Source organism: Salvia miltiorrhiza, chromosome 6 (genome assembly GCF_028751815.1).
Source record: "Salvia miltiorrhiza cultivar Shanhuang (shh) chromosome 6, IMPLAD_Smil_shh, whole genome shotgun sequence".
NCBI lineage: Eukaryota > Viridiplantae > Streptophyta > Magnoliopsida > Lamiales > Lamiaceae > Salvia > Salvia miltiorrhiza.
In genome coordinates this window covers 189,730-212,580 of record NC_080392.1, presented here as the reverse complement: position 1 = coordinate 212,580, position 22,851 = coordinate 189,730, and the positions used below count along the sequence as shown (strand labels likewise).

General features: G+C 33.8%; 2 protein-coding genes and 1 non-coding gene across 4 annotated transcripts; all 3 read right to left on the bottom strand.

Moving 5' to 3' along the window:
• Window positions 1–1,403: 1,403 nt before the first annotated feature.
• On the bottom strand, window positions 1,404–13,613 carry LOC130987547 (protein ENHANCED DISEASE RESISTANCE 2-like). The gene is made up of 22 exons (XM_057911105.1): window positions 13,057–13,613; window positions 12,142–12,216; window positions 11,893–11,946; window positions 11,470–11,535; window positions 11,005–11,063; window positions 10,478–10,554; window positions 10,178–10,300; window positions 9,869–9,903; window positions 9,447–9,547; window positions 9,283–9,378; window positions 7,986–8,050; window positions 7,278–7,349; window positions 6,566–6,736; window positions 5,484–5,686; window positions 5,333–5,399; window positions 5,024–5,196; window positions 4,784–4,885; window positions 3,636–3,683; window positions 3,018–3,161; window positions 2,844–2,939; window positions 1,982–2,083; window positions 1,404–1,729 (listed from the first exon to the last, which is right to left on the bottom strand). The coding sequence occupies exons 1-22, from the start codon at window positions 13,336–13,338 to the stop codon at window positions 1,640–1,642; spliced, it is 2,301 nt and encodes a 766-aa protein (XP_057767088.1). The 5' UTR covers window positions 13,339–13,613; the 3' UTR covers window positions 1,404–1,639.
• Window positions 13,614–14,889: 1,276 nt separating this feature from the next.
• Window positions 14,890–14,962, bottom strand: TRNAR-CCU (transfer RNA arginine (anticodon CCU)). The gene has a single exon. It is a non-coding gene; the product is annotated as a tRNA-Arg (tRNA).
• Window positions 14,963–15,331: 369 nt separating this feature from the next.
• On the bottom strand, window positions 15,332–21,609 carry LOC130987546 (adenylate kinase 5, chloroplastic). 2 transcript variants are annotated; one of them, XM_057911103.1, is made up of 19 exons: window positions 21,250–21,609; window positions 20,674–20,775; window positions 19,911–20,039; window positions 19,704–19,838; window positions 19,296–19,442; window positions 19,129–19,203; window positions 18,950–19,043; window positions 18,626–18,675; window positions 18,383–18,511; window positions 17,730–17,765; window positions 17,582–17,662; window positions 17,368–17,506; window positions 17,082–17,161; window positions 16,912–16,977; window positions 16,607–16,636; window positions 16,419–16,528; window positions 15,972–16,109; window positions 15,854–15,883; window positions 15,332–15,771 (listed from the first exon to the last, which is right to left on the bottom strand). In XM_057911103.1, the coding sequence occupies exons 1-19, from the start codon at window positions 21,430–21,432 to the stop codon at window positions 15,747–15,749; spliced, it is 1,779 nt and encodes a 592-aa protein (XP_057767086.1). In that variant the 5' UTR covers window positions 21,433–21,609; the 3' UTR covers window positions 15,332–15,746. The 2 variants fall into 2 exon arrangements, with proteins under 2 accessions (XP_057767086.1, XP_057767087.1); XM_057911104.1 differs by lacking the exon at window positions 19,911–20,039 and having other exon boundaries at window positions 21,250–21,553.
• Between the last annotated feature and the right edge of the window lie 1,242 nt (window positions 21,610–22,851).

Below are 22,851 nucleotides of genomic sequence, written 5' to 3'. Positions count from 1 at the left end.
AACTAATTCCTTTTTATTTTGTATCAAAAACTTTAAATAAATTGTTTTCTAAAAAGTATGTAATCATTTTTGTTCCAAATATATTTTATACAAGTAACATTATTGTTGAAATTGAACATATTGTAGCTGAATTTTTTTGACTTTAACTCTCTCTGAGCTCTAAGTAAAGTGCATGCACGAATGCATGCAAAGGGATTGGTGTAATTGAAAACGAAATCCACTCTCAAACCAAGGAGTGATGACGCGACTTTTAACGAACCAAAAGGAAGAGTCGCATTGTTTGACTGTCAAAAAGCTAAACATATCCGATTTCATTAATTTTCAAAATTTAAACAGCTAATTATCATTGTGTTACAACTCAAGATTGTTATTTACGTTCATGTTGATACAATTTTAGTAAATTAAATAGTAGTCGTACCATTATTCTCCTGTTCGTGCATCCAATTCATACAATTTAATTTAATACATCTAAAACACTAAATTTTTTCAGAAATAATTAGACTTACACCTGCGCACGCATATATACAATTAATTGAATTAAGTGTGTGTACTAAAATGGGCCAAAAAGTTTTACACAGTCAATAATAATAATAATAATTTTTGAATGAGACAGTGTAGAGTGCCGTTGAAGAGAAGAGTTACATAACTTGAAATATTTGGACGAAATTGGGGGGCAGATTTGTCTATACAGGTGGCGTAAATATAGGAAATTTAGTAGTGGCACAGAAACAAATGAGACATATACTCAATCATCAAGCAAAGAAAAATCAACAGTCAATCATAGATTAATTGATAGTCTGCCCTAAAAAATATCATAATGGTAATAATAGAAGTAACCAACCCACAAAAAAATATTGCTAGTGGAAATAAAGTAACTATTCGAGAAGAGAACAAAAGCCAAATTAAGTGCAATATTTAAAATCGTTAATGCAATTATTACCTGAAAGCTTACTTTTTACTTGCTCCACTAACATATTTTAAATTAAAAAATGATATATAATTAAACACATAGTCTCGAAATCAATCAAACTGTCAAGAAAAGTAAAAGATCTTCTGCGGAGTACTCACTTCATTTCCATTAGTATAATAGTTATTGATGAATGAAAACAAATACTAATGGATTCTACAGCAGTTATCCTGTTTATCTAACAGCAAAAATTGTCCATAAATCCAGGATTAATAGTTTAAATTAAACACATAAGAGTAGCAAGAAAATGACAATGACAAATCTGTCAACATTTGCTTTATGTATGAAAGAATTTTGTATGTATTTTTATTGGTTGTGATTGCTAGACATACTTATTAAGATTATTCAACAAATGATCATTTCGCTTTTCTATATTTTAAAGGTACATACATAATCCATTCATTATTGGAGGCCAAAATGATTAAGATCCTAATGCTAAAGAGAATATCAAACTCAGATTCTACTGCTTCTTTTAGAGCATCCCCATTACCTTGTACACAGATAATATGCACACTATACACCAAATTTTTGAATACAAAGCAGATATAGTCCTGTCTCACCAAAAAATATATGTAATCTTCGAGGGTGTATCCCTTTTTGTCTCTATACATTCATACCTGCTGTAACAAGTGATCCTCGCTCGCAACAAAGACTGGTTTCATTAATCAATCACTAATCCAAGTCAACAGCAGTATCAACCTGTACACGGTTTAGCCTAACAGTTCCAAGAATGAATTCAGGCAGTTCCGCCTCTTCTTTTGCCTGGAAAGATAGGGAAGAAAACATCACAATCTCGCGTCCAATAGCAGCTGCGTTTAATAGCTATTTTGACTCCAGCAATAAAGAAGTGATAGGCATGCAGGCAGTATAGAAAACATACATGTGGTAAAGAGTTTAGAAGTTAAATTGTATTTCTCAGAAGGAACACCATCTATCATTGTTATTAACTGAATCGCATATTAATTAGTTGAAATGGTAAAGCATCAGGATAAGGTGAAGAAAAAGCATACACACCTCAATAACTATGGCAAGATCAACGACAATGCTTGTAACATATCCAAGAACAAGACTAATTACTCCCCTGGCTACAGATGATGAACCAATATCCACATCAATCTGCAGCAAAAAAAAGTATAAATTCATCCTCCAATTAGTGAGTGAGCCAAAAACCTCCACCAGCTATACTAGGAGAAGTGTACAGATAATAAGTTGAAAGAAAAATGAAAACTAATAACAAATGGACATGCAACCATATGCCCCAAATAGACTGTGACATCAGACAAATCAAAGCGGCAACGTCTATTTTCTAACAGGCCTTTCATGCAAGATTCACTGGAACTGTATACTTCAACTAGAAATATCTTTGTACATCTATAGATTCTATGTTCTTTCCAGTGGCTGCTACAATTTGTCCAACTTGCTTGTTTCAATAACACAAACATAATTTTAGCTTCTCCATCGACTCTGTTAGAAATCCTAAAGCTACTGCCATGTTTTATTGAGTTATACTACATCAGACCAGCCACAAGCCTTTTGTATCACTGGTGTGATCACCGCTGCAAAGCCTTAAGCATGCTTTAAAGCATTCATTCTCAATGAAGTATTTTATAGAATCACATAAAAAGGTTCCAGGAGAATGCACAAAGAAGCTGGATATTTTCAGCAGTTCCACAGAGATATAACTTCTACGAAACTAATGAAGATTGCATTTGGAAATGGGCTATTAGCCCCTGTTCAGAACCTGATGATTTGAAGTGGAGCTCAAACAACTCTGTATTTCAGTGCAATAAGCACACAGCACATGTAAACAGAGAAATCTACACTGAGATCCAAACACGCCGAATTGTTTAGGGAACAATTAAAACTAGGATCTAACCTCGAGAAAATTGTCTTGTCTAAGGTAATTGCACGTTACTGCTTTTCCAAGAATGCAAGCTTTTGTTCCAACGGCACGTTTTACCATCCAGTACCCCTGTTGTTAACATCAATAAGAATTGTGAGCTTAGAGCTATAGAAGTTACCTATAGTTGAGAAATTAAAACATTATTACCTCAATAATGCTTGGAATAAGTTTGAATCTTGAATCACGATACATGTCAGTGCCATCAATAAATTTACCCAAGAGTGAGCTCTTGTTTACAGGCCTGTCTGCAGCATAATAGAGAACAAGGCTATAGTTTGGTCTAGCTGGCACCTGATACAGTTAATATTGTAAGTTACACCAGTAAAAAGTTTCCCTGATTTGAAAACTCCGAACTCAAATATTCCTAGAATAAGGAAGATATTACAGTTTCTGCAGTTTTAAATACACACTATTCGTTTTACTGCCGGTTATTTAATCAGGTTGTCACACATGTCTTTGTATGATTACCAACAGTTAACCATGCCACATTTAAACTTTTCTCAACGAGTAGTGTCAGATTTGTGTGAGCCTGACGACCCAGAACAAGGTAATCTTTATGCAAAAAATAGTCGCTCTCTTGGTAAGTTGCCACTTATTAAGCATATTGAATTCTTATTTCTAGATGTTAAAACTAAAAAAGAGTGAAAATGAAATAGAAAGACTTGTTGAGAACACCAAGTATGAGCTCCCAGATGGATATACAGAACATATCTGAAAAACTCATAATACTTAGAAAGGGAAGCTACAGTAGCCACATGGACACACCTCAAGATTGATAACGAAGATGAATGGAAGCTTTTTCCCTGCAGCACTCTGCAATTAGTAATGACATCAGACAATTTTTATTTTTATTTTTTTGAAAAGAAAAAGAAAAAGGTTGTATTAAGGGACATAAAGCAAATTATAATAATCTGAAAGAGCAAATAGAAATAAACGATAAGACTTCATAACATCAGAGCAAACAGAGAGAAAACACTTCACAAAATCAGCAACTTGCTGGCAAAGACTCCAATATTGGCACTGTGATATGGTAAGAGAGTACAGCTACAACAAAAAGAGAAACCAAAATTACTGACATCACGAACATGTATTATTCCTAAACCCTCTTTTTCTAGTTTGTCACACTTATTAAAGTGAAAATTATGTTTATTTTCATGCCATAAACTTTAAGTATGACTGAAAGTGAGTTTATTACACATAACTTTTTAAGTTTAAGAGAGGGCAATAGGGAAAACAATTCAAATTTATGGGAAAAAGTCCACTTTTAGACGTCTCAAAAAGGAAAGATCAATTCTATGTGTTATAACTAATAAGATCCTACTTGCCTTGGGAATTTAAATATGGGATGCTAAAAGTGTGAGATTTGAAGGGTAGTGCTTTCTTTATTAAATTAATAGAATGTTAAACTTTATTTGAACAGTTAATTATACCCTCCACCTCTCTCTCTCTCTCTCTAATAAGATTTCTCACCAGGGTTGATTGAGGTGCAAAACTTAAACAACAAAAGGACTAAATACAAAATCAGAGGATTGAGTTTTATATCAGATCATGATACGCAAATCCCATCAGATTCTATACAGAGCAGTGAGCACTCATCATTAGGCCTAGAAGCACCTTCAATTGGGAAATAGCTCGCTTGAGACATTATTCATGCACCCAGAAGAAATTACTCTCAATACAAAAGAAAAATAGTTAAGACCTAGTACAACAAGAATTACTTGAAAGTGTTACATTTAACAATCAAATAACACACATTAAGGTTTTTCATTTTCAATCTAAAGAAGTAACAGCTAAAACTTCAAAGTTAATAATCTTGAGCATGGATTGTGAACTGAGATGCACACAAGTAGAAGAAGTATTGGGCAGTGATTTTTATCAGGTCGAATTTTTTAACCTCATGCACTAAGCATTACCTGAACGAGGCTTTTAGGATGCAATGCAACTTTTGAGGCACAATTTTCCACTTTGAACCAGTCAACTGCCACTAGCTTGAGAAGAGGTTCTCCACCTTTCACCTAACGGGAGGTCAAGCAACACAAATTTTCAAAAAATTAAATGACCATGAACCAGAATATAGATTTAATCTATGGAAAACAATACTAGAATATAGATGGGCTTAATTTAGTTCATTTGGGAAGATGGGCTCAATCTACCTTCATGCTATCTTTCAAGTATGTCTTCCCTCTGATCATGAATCCAGAACCGTCAGGAGATGACCAGCAATTCTTGTCATGCTCATCCTTTGCTCTCCTCATGGTCCCATGAAACTCATCTGAATCGAGATTAATAGGAGGTACATGTGTTTCCAACACACTTGATTCTTGCGCTGTACCAGATGATCAAATTAATAATTTGCAGAATAGTTTAAATGACTACTACATAGAAAACTCACCTATACTAGTCATAACATATTAAACAAAAGTAGTCGAGTTCATCATATGAAATTCCATGGAGAAAAGTACCTGAAGCCCTTTTGGCAGATAAACCTGATATGGCCCAGGAAATGTTCCTTAGTTTAGTCTTCATGTCCTGACATAAAACAAAACAAACAAAGAATTTGTGAAGTTTGTGAGAGTAATAACTGAGCTTTTACAGCCATTGGATAATCTAAACCTTATTGACTTCTATTTTGCTGTCGTTGTCATTGTCATCATCATCAGAGGATGAATCATCAGTTGCATCATAGAACTCATCTGCTCCTTCTGTATCCTCAAATTCACTGTTGGATCCAGAAAGATCAGATGATTTGGAATGAACTATTGTGGTGGAGAACACAGATGCAAGTGCTGGGTTTGCTCCAATATATTCTTTTAGACCTGAACGAATCATGATATCATCACAATAAAAGGAATTACTTGAGACCCAGGTCACTTAAGGAGGAAAAGGAAAAAGAAACATGAACATGCATATTATGTGCTTGGAAAACAAAAGCCTGCCGTAGTTAAGTACATGGCTCTATTGGAGACCATTGGTATACTTTATCAAAACAAAAAAGGTAAACTTTAGCTGATTACACGATGGAAAGACAACAAGATTAGAACTGCATCACAATCTATTAGAATTAAGTGAATAGCTGCAGGGCAGTTTTGCATCCGTCGCTATCAGTCCTATCATCATACCCTAAATGAAGCAACATGAAGAAAAGAAACACAGCTTCTAAGTCGATCAAAAAACCAAACAGAAACAATGCTATAAAAAGGAATCTAAAGCTTCAAAAAAGCTAACAACTTACAACACTTATGAAGAGTAAATACATTGAAGTTCAAGTGCTAAGGTTTTATTATAACGATAATGCTATTTCTTTGAAAAATCTATAAAAACCATTTTTTTATAATCTAATTGGATTTCACTGAAGGAATCTGTCCCATACATCATTATGATAATGGCATGTGAATTTATTTTTAGGATAATATCTTAGAGCTAGAAGAGAAAAATACAACTGATCCAAGTTTGCAAACTGAAGACAAAGCGGTAGTTTTCCAAAATAAACTTATAACGATAGACACTAAAGTACATCGACTGATTAATAAATTTAAACTTTTAAGTGATAGTAGTTAAATGGTCATGATTTTTTGTTTATGCACTATTTTGAATAAAACAAATGCTACATTAATCTCTGAACACTTTTTCTTTGGCACATTCGGCAAATGAGATGCTTTCCAGTTTTGTGGATTAGATCCCAAAGTATTACAAACCTGATACTTGACTTAGTAACGCATAAGGAACAGTCTTTTCAAACTTCGGACAGTGTTTATTCCTCCACTTGAACCAACCTTTGGGGTTTATTTCTAGTGTTTGTGTGACGAGACATCTCGCACTATTTGCCGAGGAAGATGTGCTTAAATCACTCATCTCCCAAGTGGAAGCTACAGAGCAAAAGGCAAGAGAAAAGAGTTAAGAAAAAATTATAAGTTTCATTAACTTTCAAATACAAAATACTGGTGACCAAGGAATACTTGACACACATTATGCCGAGAACAATGAGCATGTACAAAACACATAAATTAATAATAGAATATGCAAATCATGTATACTAAAGCCATGAGCATGAGCCAAGAAAGGATTAAGGGCCATGTTTATGCTTGGAAAAGCAGAAAATTACGGTGAGAGTAAATTTGGATTTTAATATAAAACTATGTCCCCTTAAGAGCAGCTTTAAATAAAAATTTAATAGCAAAAAACAAATTGAAAAGTGTACTTAGCTTTAATTTTTTAAACCAAAAAAACTCTCAACACCTTACGAACTTCTTAACATTGTACTAAAGTCTCGAGAGTTTGGTTTGAAAATCTGGTTTTAGTGACTATTTTTACTCAGGACTGTTCTCCTGGTTTTCTATATATATTAAAGTCAATGCTGGAAATGCAAATTCAAACTAAATGCTTCTATCAAGCAGAAAATTTTCTTACGGTTAATTTTTGTGCGTTCATAGCCAGATCTTGGAGGCCGATTCTTGTGTGTAGAAGGAAACTGCAGGATTGCTGCACCAATAAGTGTACATCATATTGTCAATCACAAGAACTGTCAGTTTTAGCACTCATATAGAAACTTAATCTGAATGTTTATATTACTATATGTATCAGGAAACCGTTTATTGTATAATAAGCACCACGATCAGAAAAAAACTAATCAATAATATTTTGTATTAACAGACACAACTATTAAATCTTAAATAACACAAACAGTAATGGAAAAGAAAAACATATATATAGTCTGCTTCAGCTGTCTAGCATACATGAAAAGCTCAAAGGGCTGTAGCAAGTGTATTATTCCCTGTTAGTACGATATAACAGTGAGCTCCTATATAAATATAGGTGAATTGCATGTGATCAAATAATAAAAGGCTGAGCACTCACACCGCTCCAATGTCAATTTAACAATATCACAACAATCAATTCGACACACATTGATATAATTTAGTAATTTTAGTAAAGAATTAATTCTTGATCTCTGGCATGAACATCTACGACTTTTTAAAAATCATTAAAACACCAGCATTAAGCAATGATACATTTCGTCCAAGATATAAGACGAATTATTAATGTACAGACACATGAGAAATAGAATGATTTAAATTACTAAAATTTGCAAACAGAAACAGAAACACAGATTCTTACTGTATGTTCCATCTTGTCCGCGAAACCATTGCCTTGAAAAGACAAAGTCCCTCTTTGACTGCCACCTGCACATCGTAACATCTTTGAATCGGCAGAATATAAAATATAATCACAAATCACATTCTTTTTCATTTTCAGAATCAAACAGCAACAAAGAGAAAAAGAATATAACAATTTGAATAATGAGCCGAAGGCTGTCACATTCACAAAATTAAAATGCAACGCGAGATCAACTTTACAAAAACCAGAACCTGAAAGGGAATCTGCAGGTTGATGCCAATTATAAAATGAAAAGAAGTATTTCAGATTACAAAGAGATAATTATACTCAAGAAAGATACATTTTATTTTTAATGAGTAAAAGTTCCCTTCATCCCAACTCCCAACCCAATCTCCTATGTCACAAATTTCATAGAACATTACATGGGAGCTGCAAAAATAGAAAAAATTGATATCCAATACTCTCAAACTCATTAATCAACTATACACTAACTTAGAAATGAAAATCCATTTGAGAACTGAATCGTTATTTTCAAACATCTTAGAGTGAAAACAAGAGAATATAATCGTAGCCATAGCTAGAACCAAAAATTCTTGTTCCTAAAACTGATATATGATATATCATTGGAAAGCATGTAATCCATTGTTCGGATATAAATAAGCTCAATAACTTACTTCGTGAAATAGACATCACTTTGTCTAAACAAAGAACCATATAAGTAGATAAATGAAGCACCCTTTTATGAGTCCTAGATTAACTGAAACAATGGCATACAGTACCAGATGAATCCTCAAAAAACCTTATGGCCATCCTCAATCTGATCTCTCTCTTTTATATCCAGTTCCTTCTTATGGACAAGAAAGAAGGTTTTCTTGTTTTGACAAAAAAAGAAGAGAAAATAATAAAAATCTAATATGAGGATGAAGCTACTAAAAGTCATGAAGATATGCAACAGAATCGGCTTAGATTAATTTCCAGATCTTCAACAAAATAGACAGGAACCTCAACAGGCCTCCTATACATGATATGCAAATTACTTTGGAAGTCACATTTCTAACTAAGATCCTAGATTGGCATGCTTTACTGCTTTAGAATCAGAAATGGCATGTCCAGTTCAAAAGGCTCCATGTTACCATTCTTGAAGGTTTGCACGAATTCAGCTTCTATCTTACAAGAAGAATAGCTATTAGAGAGACTAAAACTATATTTACGCCATTGTTCATCTTAAATTCCTTTAGCAGTTAGCACCAGAAGAGAAAATGATATACTAAAAAACTTGTTGACAAGAATCACTCACCAAGTTAGATAACGTGGATCAAAAGTCCCATATACAACATCATAGTGTCCATTTATAGAATCAACCAACTCCAAGTCACCAGTCAAAGTATCCCACCTGTGAAAGGACCATACTATTGATTTGAATTGGAAGAGCAGCTACAAAACAACAGCTGACACACTTACTCATATCTCCTATGTCGATCAGGATTTAACACAATTTCAAACACAGTATCTGCACTCGCATCAACAACACCAACCGCTTTGACCAGTATCCCTTTACCATTCTGTAAAAGAAGGCATGTAGAAACTATAATACATAATCACAATTCCACCTTCAAACTTTAACCAAAGAAAATAAGAACATTTGTATTGTTGGATTCAAATGACGCATAGCATAGGACGGTGAGAAGTGGCAAATAAAGACCGCACAATATTCCTAATCGTTTCGACAACTTCAAATTGAATAATAGATCGTCATAATTCTCCTTTATTATGGCTTTCAAGCAAAATTTTCTATTTACATTTTCATGATTTTTTTCAAGAGTTGCATGTCAAAATAGTAAAACTAAGAGAAAGCAGATAACAGGTTTCAATCACTGAATTACCGTGGAGCTGCCGGCATCTTCAAATAGTCTCACACCTGAAACCAAAAGAGAATGAACATAGGATATAATAGCAATGTTTAGTAACTAACCTATAGTGTTTAAATATAAAATACATGCAAAATTAGAATCCTATCAAAGACAGTTGACCTGCTGTTATTAACTAAGATATTCATCCTTTTTCATGAGTTGTATGATTTCTAGAAATCAAATTCAAAATTATATCAGAGATGTGCATAGGTACAAAAAAGAACTACAAATATGTTGTTAATGTGACGGGTTCACCACAGAGAATATCAGAATGAAGTTTACCATTGACTGTGCGAACACATCTCCATTCATGTGCTTCAACAGCATCGCCACCATCTGCATCATAATATGTCTCTACACCACTCCCAGATAAGCCTGAGGCTTTGCGCACAAGCATTTCTGGCCCTGTGAACAATATCATCGAACAAAAGATTGAAGAACTTTTTGTATCAATGAACAAATTAGATTAGAAATATATATTTATATAGATACATATCACAGACAAAACACAGACCTCCTGCAATAATACAAGCAAATAAAAAAATCTCAGCAGTTACTGAGAATAACAAAGAGTAACCTCACCTTGTCCAATCCTAATTAGCTTTTTCAGACCATGAGCATAATGCCGCACTCTAGGCCGATGACCCTCTAGGTCAATCCTTACAAAAAATAAAGAAAATGACCTCAGGGTTTGTGGAGCACTGCCAACTTTAAATGTGAATAGAATTTGCCACACATTTAAAATCACAAAGCAAAATAGCCCCAACTTTGCATTAGTAAAGATCAACTAAGCAATCTGAAACACAGCAAAATGGCACATCACATGTAAAATAGCATATTATACAATAAATTGTGGCATTACTGAAAGAACAAAGAGTAATGTCGAGCAAAAATCAGCTAATAAAAAGTAAGTTCAAATTTGTCTCTTCGTACAAATTTATCTCTCTATGCCTCCACCTTGGGGAAGAACCGAAGAAGCTAACATGATATGTTACAAAATATGATGCTCATTATAAAAAGACATGACAATTTTTACACAAGTTAAAAAGTAAAGTAAATATTTTATTTACTATAACTAAAATTATGTAAATATAGAGATCTGAACATACTCATCCTCCATACTCAGCTTGTTTCTCACACTAGCACCTCTTGATAACTCATATTCTACCTACAATTCGAAAATAGTGTGAGACATTGGAGCAGTAAAAAAAGAAAGTGCAGCCAATTATAAAGTTATCAAAGGTCAAGCTTGAATAATAATGTCAATTATGTCTGGTACCTAATGAAAAGGAAAAGGAAGCATAAAGTAATCAGAAAAGTTAGATTAGATGGTTGAATGAATGTCAATAAATCATAGACAAAAAAAATTAAACAACAGTTTCAACACCGTACACACTGCCAGCCAAATACTAAGAACATAAGGTTTCTATGGGAGTAAAGCTGAACTAATGTAACCATAAAATACTAAAGCCAATATGGTTATCAATGGTGAACAAAGAAAAGTAAATTCTAAACATATTTTATTTTGAAAAAACCAAATAACAAATGTCTTATTTTGTCATTTTCTCTTGTACCACTTGTTTAGCGTGATCAAATGCTTCCATCCATTTTCGGGCATCACCAGCGGTAGCACAAGCAATCTGCAGCAAAAAAAAATCATACTGAGTAACTTCAAGCATAACGAAATCCCATATCAAACAGAGAAAAAGCCAGAACAACTTTTCGCTAATTAAGGAACCATTGCTCAGATTTAAAAAGCATGTGTATTAAGTATTATATTCAGTGATGAATATAAAAGGGATACAGAAAATATAATTTCACAAAGTTGTTATCTGCATTGTTAAACTAAGAGTTTCTGATAGGTTAGTTACTCTGACTTTAATATATTAGAAATGAAGCTAGCATTACACCAAAAGCGAACACGAGTGAAATTGCAGAAAGGGATTAACCACTCTCTGTCTCTTCAGAAGATCACATATAATGATTTTATCACTTACTTCGCCCTTTTTTTCTTCATCCAAACGATTGTAGAACTTCAGTGCATACACATCCTACAAAATGGTCACCAAATTTTCAGAGAGAAACCAAAGTTTTATGTTTGTAAAACAATATAAGTTCCAAGCAACTTAAGTAATACATCAATACAAGGATAATAATATGTGACAACAAAAAACAGTCGAAATGAAAAATTCTGAGAATTAGAATTTGAATTTAAGAAGATTGAAGGAAAACTGTAGAGGCCTTACACCATGGTTCACCTTCCGCCGTCCCAATTCCTCCACCATAAGTGTATGCCCTATGACACCCCTTCGAATAGGTTTCTGCCATAAACGTATACGCAGAGTTATTGGGTAAGAAATTAATTAATATATTTCAGAGGAGTTGCAGATGAATCATCAAAGACCTGCAGCATACATGGTAATAATATTCAACGAATTATCAACACAAGAATATGGAAGGAGTTCATCCTTCGTAGATTCAGTTTTAGAGAAGGTCCACCCGAGAGCAATGTAGAACAAGCGGATACATGGCTCCAATCCAAACACGACTGGACTAACTCAAGTTGAGTTGAGTTAGAAGGTGCATGTATGGTCCCATGCATTTTCTTTTGTCATTCCCCCCAGCTAATTAGTTTGGCCAATATTACAAAACATGCTCAATACTAAGAAGTGCATGAAAGACTTCCGAGTGCCAATTTTAGCACTCTTAATTAAAGAGTGGCTAATTATAAGTAACAATTTAAGATGGCATCTTCATGTTCTGTGACGCCTCACTTCTCCATCAGACAATTTAAGGTAATCAATCATGAAGAACAAGAAGTACATATAGCACAGAAACCCCACCAAACTGAAAAACACTTCTCCTAACGGATAGATATCGATAAGAAACATTGCATATTGATCAAAACATCCGAAACGAGTAACCAATTGATGCATGACTCCAAGATCGCTATATCAGTAATGACAACAGACATCCGGGTAACCATCAAACCAATCATTACTACAAAGATGAGAAGAAGAGTTCAATCTAATTCAAAAAACAAAACTCCGGAGCTCAGTGATCATCCATACCATACCATACCATCATATTCACAGCTCAAATAAGACATAAATCCAAAGAAAACACAAAAGGAAACTGAAGACGCAGAGAGAGAAACATACAATGCCGGGATTCTCATGAGGGTCGCGTTTGTACATCTCCAAATACTTGCCGCGTATTGAGAGAAAGCGGAAGTGGCAATACTCACGCCCTATTTTATTGACACCGAGATGATAAACCCAGCCGGAATACTCAAACCTCTCGCCGCTGCCGGAGCTGTGGCTTCTGATAGTGGTGTCGTGGCCGTTCTGCTTTTTGGCCAGCGGCGATCTCTCCTCGGAGCCGGACTCCGACGCGACACTGCCGCCGCCGCCGACCTTGCTGAGTGCGGGGCTGGAGGCCATTGTCGAGAATCAAGATCCGCAGAGAGAGTGGTGGTTGGGTGAGGGAGGGACAATTACAATGGAGCTGAATTGAAATTGCCGGCGTGGTATAATAAATTTAATGGAAAAAATGGAATGGAGAATTTGAAGTCAAATAGAAAGATGCGAGAATTGGAGGGGAATCATATACAACATTTTCTGCATGTCTCTTCCCTCATTCTGCGTGTGTGCGCCGTGTGAGAGAGAGAAAATTCTGCAAATTTTCAAGAAAATAGTCGATCATGTGCAACGATTGATGAAACAGAGGGTATATTAATTATTTTCTTTTGTTTATTTTTTTTGAAATATTCTGTTTTCATTTGTAGTTTAATTATTTCTTTATACGCGTATACGAATCTCAATTAATAATAATAATCTTTTAAACTTGAGGTAGTCGCAACACCAATCTATATCTTCATAATTATGCCTAAATTTTTTTTAGTTGACTATACTAAATATATTTTTTTCCAAACTAGCTATAATTTCGTAATGGAAAAGATGTCGTCAATCTAATTCTCATAACAAACTACCCTATATCCTTATCAAGTAATTCAAATTTATATGGAAAGCAATAAGAAAACGAAAATAACTGCATTTTATTTTTAGAATTTCATTCGAGTCTTCATTATAACGAAATTAAATAAGTTAAAGAACACGCGTAGCAATTTTATTTTCCGAAGGATTTAATTGGCTAGATGTCGGTAAGAATGTGGAGACCACAAGTTGACAGCTATTAATGCATACTTTATAATTCATTTATAAAATGTTTGAACAAAAAAAGTAAGTACAACTATAATATGACTATACAAAAAAACAAAAATCAAAAACAAAAAAGAGATTATCTCGATGATATCAATATTTCGTGTCAAGAGGAGTTGTATTTATCATGCATAACATGATGACGCTGATGATTTATCCGTATAATATTTATTGATTTTCTATAAAAGTTAGAAATGGTCAAATAAATTTTTTTGATATATATTATACGAGGCATTATTTATTTGTTACTATATTCCGGTTCGTCAAATAAAAAAGAAAGGATTTATTGCTCCTAAAATCATGATTTTTTTAATGAATTTAATTGGAAACACTCAAAACAAATCTATTGATTATTTTAAATAATTATTTTTCATGCATAAAAATATACAATATAAATCTCTTATATAGTACATTCCAAAAAAAATTGTTTCACAATTTATTTCTTAAAAACAATCAAATTTGTTTAATGATATTTAATATACATCATCAATTAAGTATTATGACAAAATATTTATAAAAAAAATATCCATTGTATTATACCAACTCATTGGAATACTTAATATCAGCAACTACTATTCTTGGGTAAGCCATTAATGCCTGCCGCCGAAAAGAAAAGATGATCTAATCATGCATGGGACAACTCAGTAATTAAGAAATTTTAATTCATGTATTGGATATTTAGATAGATGCATGTAAAAGTTGAAACAAAATAAAATAAATAGTTGGAACAAAATAAAATAAAATAAAATAATAATATTATAATTTTTATCACATCGCGCCAGGTAGGGGTCGAACCTACGACTTTCTGCTTAGGAAACAGACGCTCTATCCACTGAGCTACAGGCGCTTATGCTGTTATTAACACTTCCTAAAAATTAATTCAACGTTACCAATCTCTTTGTTTTGTTTAAATATGTCTGTCAATTCATTTTCACCGTTTTCACTATCCGACTTATTTAATTCAGCTGTATCCCATAAACAGAAAGTTGTGAAATTCTTATGGGATTATTATACTTTTTCATTAAAAAAAAATATCTAAATATATAGCACTCTGCATTAAATTGAATATTAGTACTAGTTATTCCAAAATCACCCATGCTATTCATGTACATGTGTACTAGTAGATACCATAATAACATAACATCATTGTGTAACAAGTCCAAACTTTTAAAATGGAGGGACAATATGCGTTTTATACCTACTTTCAGTCGCCACATAAAAAATAAAAATTAAAATAAAAATCAATCAAATTTGGATGACAAAGTAACCAGAAAATCTCATCAAGGTAGTTCTTCAACAACTAAGACAGCTCTGAGTTTCACCTTTCCCACTCCCAAAATTCTGAAACAGAGTCCAACAGTTCTATATACATATTCAAATTAAGGGGAAAAAGGAGGTTTCAGGCAGAAATTACATCCTTCAAACAGCAGTGATGCCATCACAATGTTTTACCTAATAGGGGGAGACTCCATAACCTTTGAAAACGACGATGATCCTATAAGAACAGCGCATGGATTGCTCGTAGACAAACATGATTCTAATCTTCAAATGTACGGTGACATGATATCATCTCCCATATGCAGAAAAGAATTGTTGATACTCAGCAAAGTAGGCGACTTCTGCCTTTCCTCTCAAAATATGCTGCTTAAGAAGCCCCTACAAGGGAGGTCAGCAGTACTCATCAGCATGAGATGCGAAACTGTAAACGGATGATGTGATGACCACTAGATATCCTTACCATATTCCTTTCGATTCTTTGGCTTTATCTCTGTGAGTAAATATGGTTAAAAATGATCAGTAATGACTGGAGGTTTGCTCAGGTTTCAGTTATAAAAAGCCGAAGTTAAGACTTTTACCTGACTTTTCCTTCAAACGCATCATTAATCTCTTCGCCACTTGGCCTTTTCTCGAATTTTGCCAAGAGTTCGTATTTCTCCTGCTTGGGAGATTCATCGACCCTCTTGTAGAGCTGGTATTCGTACGGGTAAGACATCCTAATAACACGAGTACTCTTTTAAGATTGTGCAACAGAAACCAATTTAATTTGTGGTACTCACAGTAAGTTCTAAGTATTGTTTTTCAAAAATGTCTTGAGATCTTGTTTTTTTTAAGAGGTCAAACATGGATACAAAATTTATTTGGCAGAATTACTACCAAGTCAAACTGAAAGATGGAGGAAATTAAGATAATCATAAAAAATAATCTTAAGAACTCAGAGGGATTAACTACATAGCTAGTTTCAGAATTCATAAAGATATTCTATTACAATTCAGAGAAGGCATATAGGGAAGTAATAACCTCACCTGAGGGCACCCATGATCGGATATTGGGTTCCGTAATAGTAGAGTAACCGGAAGAAGTAGCATATCTCAAACGAAGCAGCATATGCTAACCTTTCCTCCCGGCCCATAGTCTGCATAGATCATAAATAAGAATTCCACGAGAGCATGCTGAATTATATAATCACATCTAATGATGACTGGTTACTTACTTGCATGATACCACTTGAACCTGGTACATCCTAAAAGTTACAGAAATGCAATTATGTCAGCTATCCTGTTGGACAATCAACACAAACATAATCCCAGATATTTAAAAAAATTAGTTTCATGAGTATTTGATATCAGTTCTTGTGACGGAACCATACATGACCATAGAAAATGAAGATAAATATGGCAAAGTAATGCTGAGGGAAAGACCTAAAACCTAAAACCTAAACAATTCTCAATTCAAAAGCATATGGGGATTTAGGAGCACAAGTTCAAAACAAATTCAGGTTTAATCTGAGAAACTAACCTTGAGCTTAGGATTGACAAGAATGACTGGACGATGAGCGGCAGCATCAGTCATAGCTTTTAGGTCCTGCATTGTTATAAGCCAAGCCCTCACAAATTATAGATAACTTTTGCATCTCTATAAGGTGTGCTTTAGGAAGCAACAAGCACATACTTTCTAAAATTACTTACACCAATAATACAGTTCCCTACTGCATTTTGTGGAGCCACTAAAATATAGATGCCATCTTGCTCCTCAACCTCCTGGGCACCTGTTGGTCATTTAATATATTTGTTGTCGTATAAGTTGAGGCCCATTGCCAGCCAGAACCGTAACAATGTCTAATTTAAAGGGTTAAGCTGTCAGTGAGAAGAAATATTTAGCATTTAATAACATTAACACCATTTTTAGTGCTACATCGTTGAAAAGCTGAGTTTAACCTATAGTTCCAAGTATGTAATACATAAAATTCATCACCTATAGAACCGATATTGACAAAGGTACCCATAGCACCATCATCACCCCAATCCATGAACTCCAAAATCTTCCGAGTTCCAGCAAGTTGCAGTGGCATTCCAGCTAATGCTCCTTCTCCCATAGACCCTTGCACACAGACCTACAAGAAACTAGAAAACTGATACATGCAACTGTATCAATTAAAGTAAATCAATTGGATAAAGCTTGTGAGAACCTTGACGCGCTTTCCATCATCCGCAAAAGAAAGAGCAAGAATACGGACCAGCTCCATTAGAGTACCTATTCGATAGACATCCTGAGCAAAAACTTACTCACTTAAGAAGGATGGAAAAAGAAACAAAACTAGAAAGGAAGTTTCTCACCATTTCTGGATTAAGCTCCGGGATACTGATTTCCACCTTCAGTTTTAAAATGGTAGTCATTATTAATCATTATTGAATGAATTTCAGATGCAAAATTAAGGGCAGTAAAGTTCCACTATCTCTTTGTCAATAGGCTCTCCAAAAAGAACTAGAATACATAAGAATTTCCTTTGGTACATATGAGAAAAAGTAAACTATTATGTTTGTTTCCATCAATTAGATAGTATCAACTATGTTGATTCAATTATACACATTACACAAACCAGCCAATGCATATATATCCAACCCAAGCATCGATCAAGAGAATATATTGGTTGGAGAAAAAAAAAACTTAAATAATTTAACATTCATCAAATATCTCTTAGCAAAAAAATATGTTTGTTGTGTGCGTGTGTTGGTCTAGCGGTAGGTGGTTAATGCCCAAGGCTTGAGGTCTTAGGTTCGAGTCCATCGTCGTGTGGTTTTTAAATTTCTTTATTTACTTGTGTGATTTATCAAAATATATATGTATATATGTTTGCTGCTACTAATACATACAAAACATTCAGAATCTTTTGAATAATGCACCCGAAACATGCAATCAATAATAAAGAAAGGGCACGTATCAAACTGCCTATATGTAATGCAAACTGGAAACATAAGAAGATAAAGACCTTCAATCGAGTTTTTCCATTTTCTATTGCTCGTTTGGTTGCTTGTAACACATCCTCATAGAAGTATTCCCTGATTTCTCTAGAGTGAGGAATGTTATTCAGTTTTGTCGGTATTCCTCTCCAATTATTCTGCAGATTGTAAACACCAAAAAATGGACCTAAAAACTATTAGCTATTCGATTACAGAAGGCTGTCACATTTGAAAACAATAAAATATGTATACTAAGGTTTTGCTAAAATAACCTTTTCTGAAGACAACTTATATACTTGGTTCTCATTTCTTATCAGTTCACCTGCAAACAAGTAAGATAAGTTCATTTATTCAAAACCAGTTACAAGAAAATACAACCTTTCAAAAATTAAAAATGTATTCAATTTCAATTAGTTAAGGATATGGTAAGGGAAAAAAGAATAAAAGAAAATAAACAACAAAAAACGAGGACAAATTAAAATAAAAGGAGAGAAAAAGAGGGTAAATAAGGTGGGAAAACCATGCATATAAATGGGTCTAAAATTCAAGCAATTCCTATAAAACTGAAAAGCATTTGAAGCAGTGAGAAACTGGACCTGATTTTGATTTTTCTTCTTTATCTTTCTGCAATCTCAACAACAAAGAATCTATCTCTTCAAAAACTACTTCTTTTGCACGGTTTCCATTGATCTGTAAACAAGCAAAAACTTACTTGGTAAGCATCTATATTCTAGAGTTGAAACTAAAAGTAGCCTGATTATCAAGTTTCACACACCTTAAACATTACGTCCGAGTAGGTCGATAAGATTAACTCAACGTTTTTCTTGTATATCTCTAAACGTGACTTCACCTGAGAATAGTCAAAACATTTAGCAATGAACAGATTAGGTTTGCGCACAGATCTCCAGGTCCAGATAAGAACTGACATTAGTTATTTTGAACCTTTTCCTCAGTGTCATCAGGACGAGTAACAAGCCTGTCTTTGATTTCTTCATTTTCTGGTGGGAAGTTTTTGACATGATAGATTTTTCCTGTCAAAGGATCCAACCTTCTCCCAACACATCGGTCAATCAGAACATCATCAGGCACCTAATGAAAAGATAACATCACCAGTCAAGAGTAGTTACCGAAGCTTTTCTGAAATAGATAACTTTTCAGGTACTTTGAGCATAGTTTGTACAAGAATTCAAATTTTATTTGTTTGTTTCTGGTGAAATTTTACTGTTATCAGTTTGGAAATCTATCTAGTTCTGAAGCGAAGCATGATCCCGTCATCTAGCGTAGACCTCAAATTTTATGAGAAAATGCAACTTCGGACTTTGAAGGGAGAATGATTAATATGGCACATACCTCAAGCATGAAATATACATCAGGCCTAATATTCAGTTTCTCTAAACTCTCTGCTTGGGCAGAACTTCGTGGGTATCCATCTAAAAGCCAGCCTTTCTCCTTCACATCTTTCAGAGATAGCCGGGTTGTTACCATCTATAACACAACGTGTTAGCACAGCTCATTCAAAATTAAAGAAGAAAATAGTTAGTAGATCATTTTTCATACAGCGGTCACAATTTCATCTGGGACCAACCGACCAGAATTCATGTACTCCTTTGCTTTGTTTCCAATTTCTGTACCGGCTGATACTTCAGCTCGCAGAATATCTCCAGTTGAAATGTGTACTACTCCAAACTGAAGAATTCAAGGAGGAGAGACATTGAAACACAAAAAAGGAAAACTGCTAATGTAAATTCATCATTGTTTAATTACAGGTGTATTTAATTAGAGAAGTAGAAATTAGAAAATACACAAGAGATGTATGAACCCTCAGTTAGTCTATCAGTGAAGGAGAAGCCAGGCTCTTTTTCTACCCAAGTAAGCCGAGAAATTGAAACTTGATTGCTTGCCAAATTTTGGTATAAGTCCCATCATAATACTAAACTTTAGAGGAAAAACAAGATAATGGTGGTGCTATATCAGGTTATAGCTCTTGGAAGCTTTCTCGAAGCCTGAACTAAGTGCTTTGGAAGTAAGAGAAACTAAGTTTTTTGTATCGGGTTCTACAGCTGGGTCACCAATCATTAAACTGGGATTTTGAAAAGAGATGAAAAGAGATAGTTTACATTTCAATTCAAGAAATGATTTGAAATACCAAACTCTTCACGCACGTTTTTCTTCCTTACAAATATAGTTTGACATGCTAGGCAATGTTGGATCCTTTTCATCATCTTCTTATAAGATATTTGTTCCACTACCTCTAAAAGCTGAGATCTTAAAATAAAGAAACTCTTCCTACATAGGTAAACTGTGTACTGAATCGACTAACCTTTTGAGCAATCATCTCACACTGTGTCCCCTTCCCTGAAGCTGGGGCACCGGATATCATCACTCTCAGTGGTTCACCCGTCGAGCTTACAATTTTGAGTGTCTGTTTTAGAGGATGACAGAGATTTCAATGTGCAAATACGCATGATTTCCGCACTAAGCACACTACTTTATCAAAGCTTTCTGGTTTATTTTTTTTATTATTTGATTTTGGGAGAACAATCACCTTCTGAATATGATAAAAAGACATCACATCTAGAAATATTTAAGTTAACTAAAATGGCATGACTGCTTCCCATTAGCCAAGAACTGAAGTAATTTCCATAAAAAATAGTCCTTCTAATAGCCCTTTATGCGAGAGCTGAACTGCACTAAATTTTACTAGAATTAGGTTAAATCGCATCAGTTACTTCACAATTGAACATAAATTTGAAAAAAAAAATCATTTAAACATCTCCACCAGTACATCCCATGTATCTTCAATTTTGGATTCCAAACAATAAACCTAGCGTATTGCTCGAAAAATCACAAATAGAGGATGCAAAATACACAGAGGTACTAGAAGGTAAAATTAGACCTTCCGCAGGGGTTTGGCCTTGATGGAGGCATGACCGCGCGCATGATGAGATGAAAGATGCAGCGGGGGAGAAATAGATGAAAAGTAGAGAGAAGAAGGGAGACACGGAGAGAGGGAGGGCTTGGCGGGAGGAGAGAGATTGGAGGTTGTAGAGAGTGTGGCAATGGCGGAGCAGCTCAACATGGCTGCAAACTCACGCAGTGAGCGGTGGGAGTGGGTGACAGTTTTGGCCAACGGCTCAAATTAACGGACAAACTGCCGCCAGAAAATGAAAATCCTTAAATCCACTATGAACCAAAAAGAAAAAAGAATAAAACAGTATAAGCAAACAAATAAATAAATAAACTTTTACATATATTACAGCCAACAATGACCAAAATAATGCATCATTTTTAAATGGTTGAAAATGGTATCTACCTATTTTAAAAGATAAATTTTAAAAAATATCCATTCTTTATAGAAATATATAAATTATACTTCTTCCAATTGCTCACTTTCTTTTTTTATTTGTTTCATTATTAATGGTTCAATTCCAAAAAAAAAAAAATACTTTCTCCCTTAAGAATTTGTAGGCACCATCATTTTCTATCATTTATATCATTTAATCACTCTTATTCTTAATAATTGTGCCCAAAAATATGGAGTCATATTTAGGTGGGATGAATAAATACTAATTTAAGATATTTTTATCTTTATGTCAATTAATCAATCATATTGTATGTTTCACTAATGTTCAACCACTCGTTCGTTACTTTCTTCAAAAAATAAAAATGTGAATATTGGCAACTAAACACGGCCCAATAAATTGAATAGTTTTAAGAGTAATTTGATTAGTGGGTTAGAGAATGTGGGGCTTGGGCCTATTCATGAGTTTTAGTTTTAGATATCATTTTTATTCATGAAAGCTAATGGGGTTGCTGTAAACTGAAGGCTATTAAAAGTTCAAATTCATTAAATTCATATATGCAATCCTTCTTCTCCCTCAAAAGAAAAGAAAAGGACAAGGTCACAAAAAATAAACAATAATAACATATATATAAAGAACGAGACTAATATAAATGTACACTATTTAAGGTAACAAGTTTTTATATATTTGTATCATTGTATGAAAAAAAACTGTAAATACATAATGAAACTTGCCAATATATAATGCGTCATGAGTCATGGACTCATGAAGCCATATAAGGAGATTTGAAACATTTAGAATTTGTTTAGATAGACAATTCGATTTTTTTTTTATTTTTTTTGTGAGTAAGAGAATTTAAAGTAGTAATAAGTTATTTTATCTGACAAAAACCCAAGTAAAAATAAATGTTTGATTATATGGAGATTTGTTATTTTGAATGGATTTCTAAATCATATCCATCACTATACACTTTCACATGCTTAAGTCACGAATTTGCACACAATCTCATCCACTTTGCACATAATGCACTTATACACACTAATACATAAAGTGTGAGTGTTCAAATAAAAATAATCATAATAATAATAATAATAATAATAATAATATATACAAAGTTTTAGAAATATGTATATATGTGCGTATGTATGGAGTATTAGTAATTTATGTGCGGTACAGATTAGTCCTTTTTCCCAAAG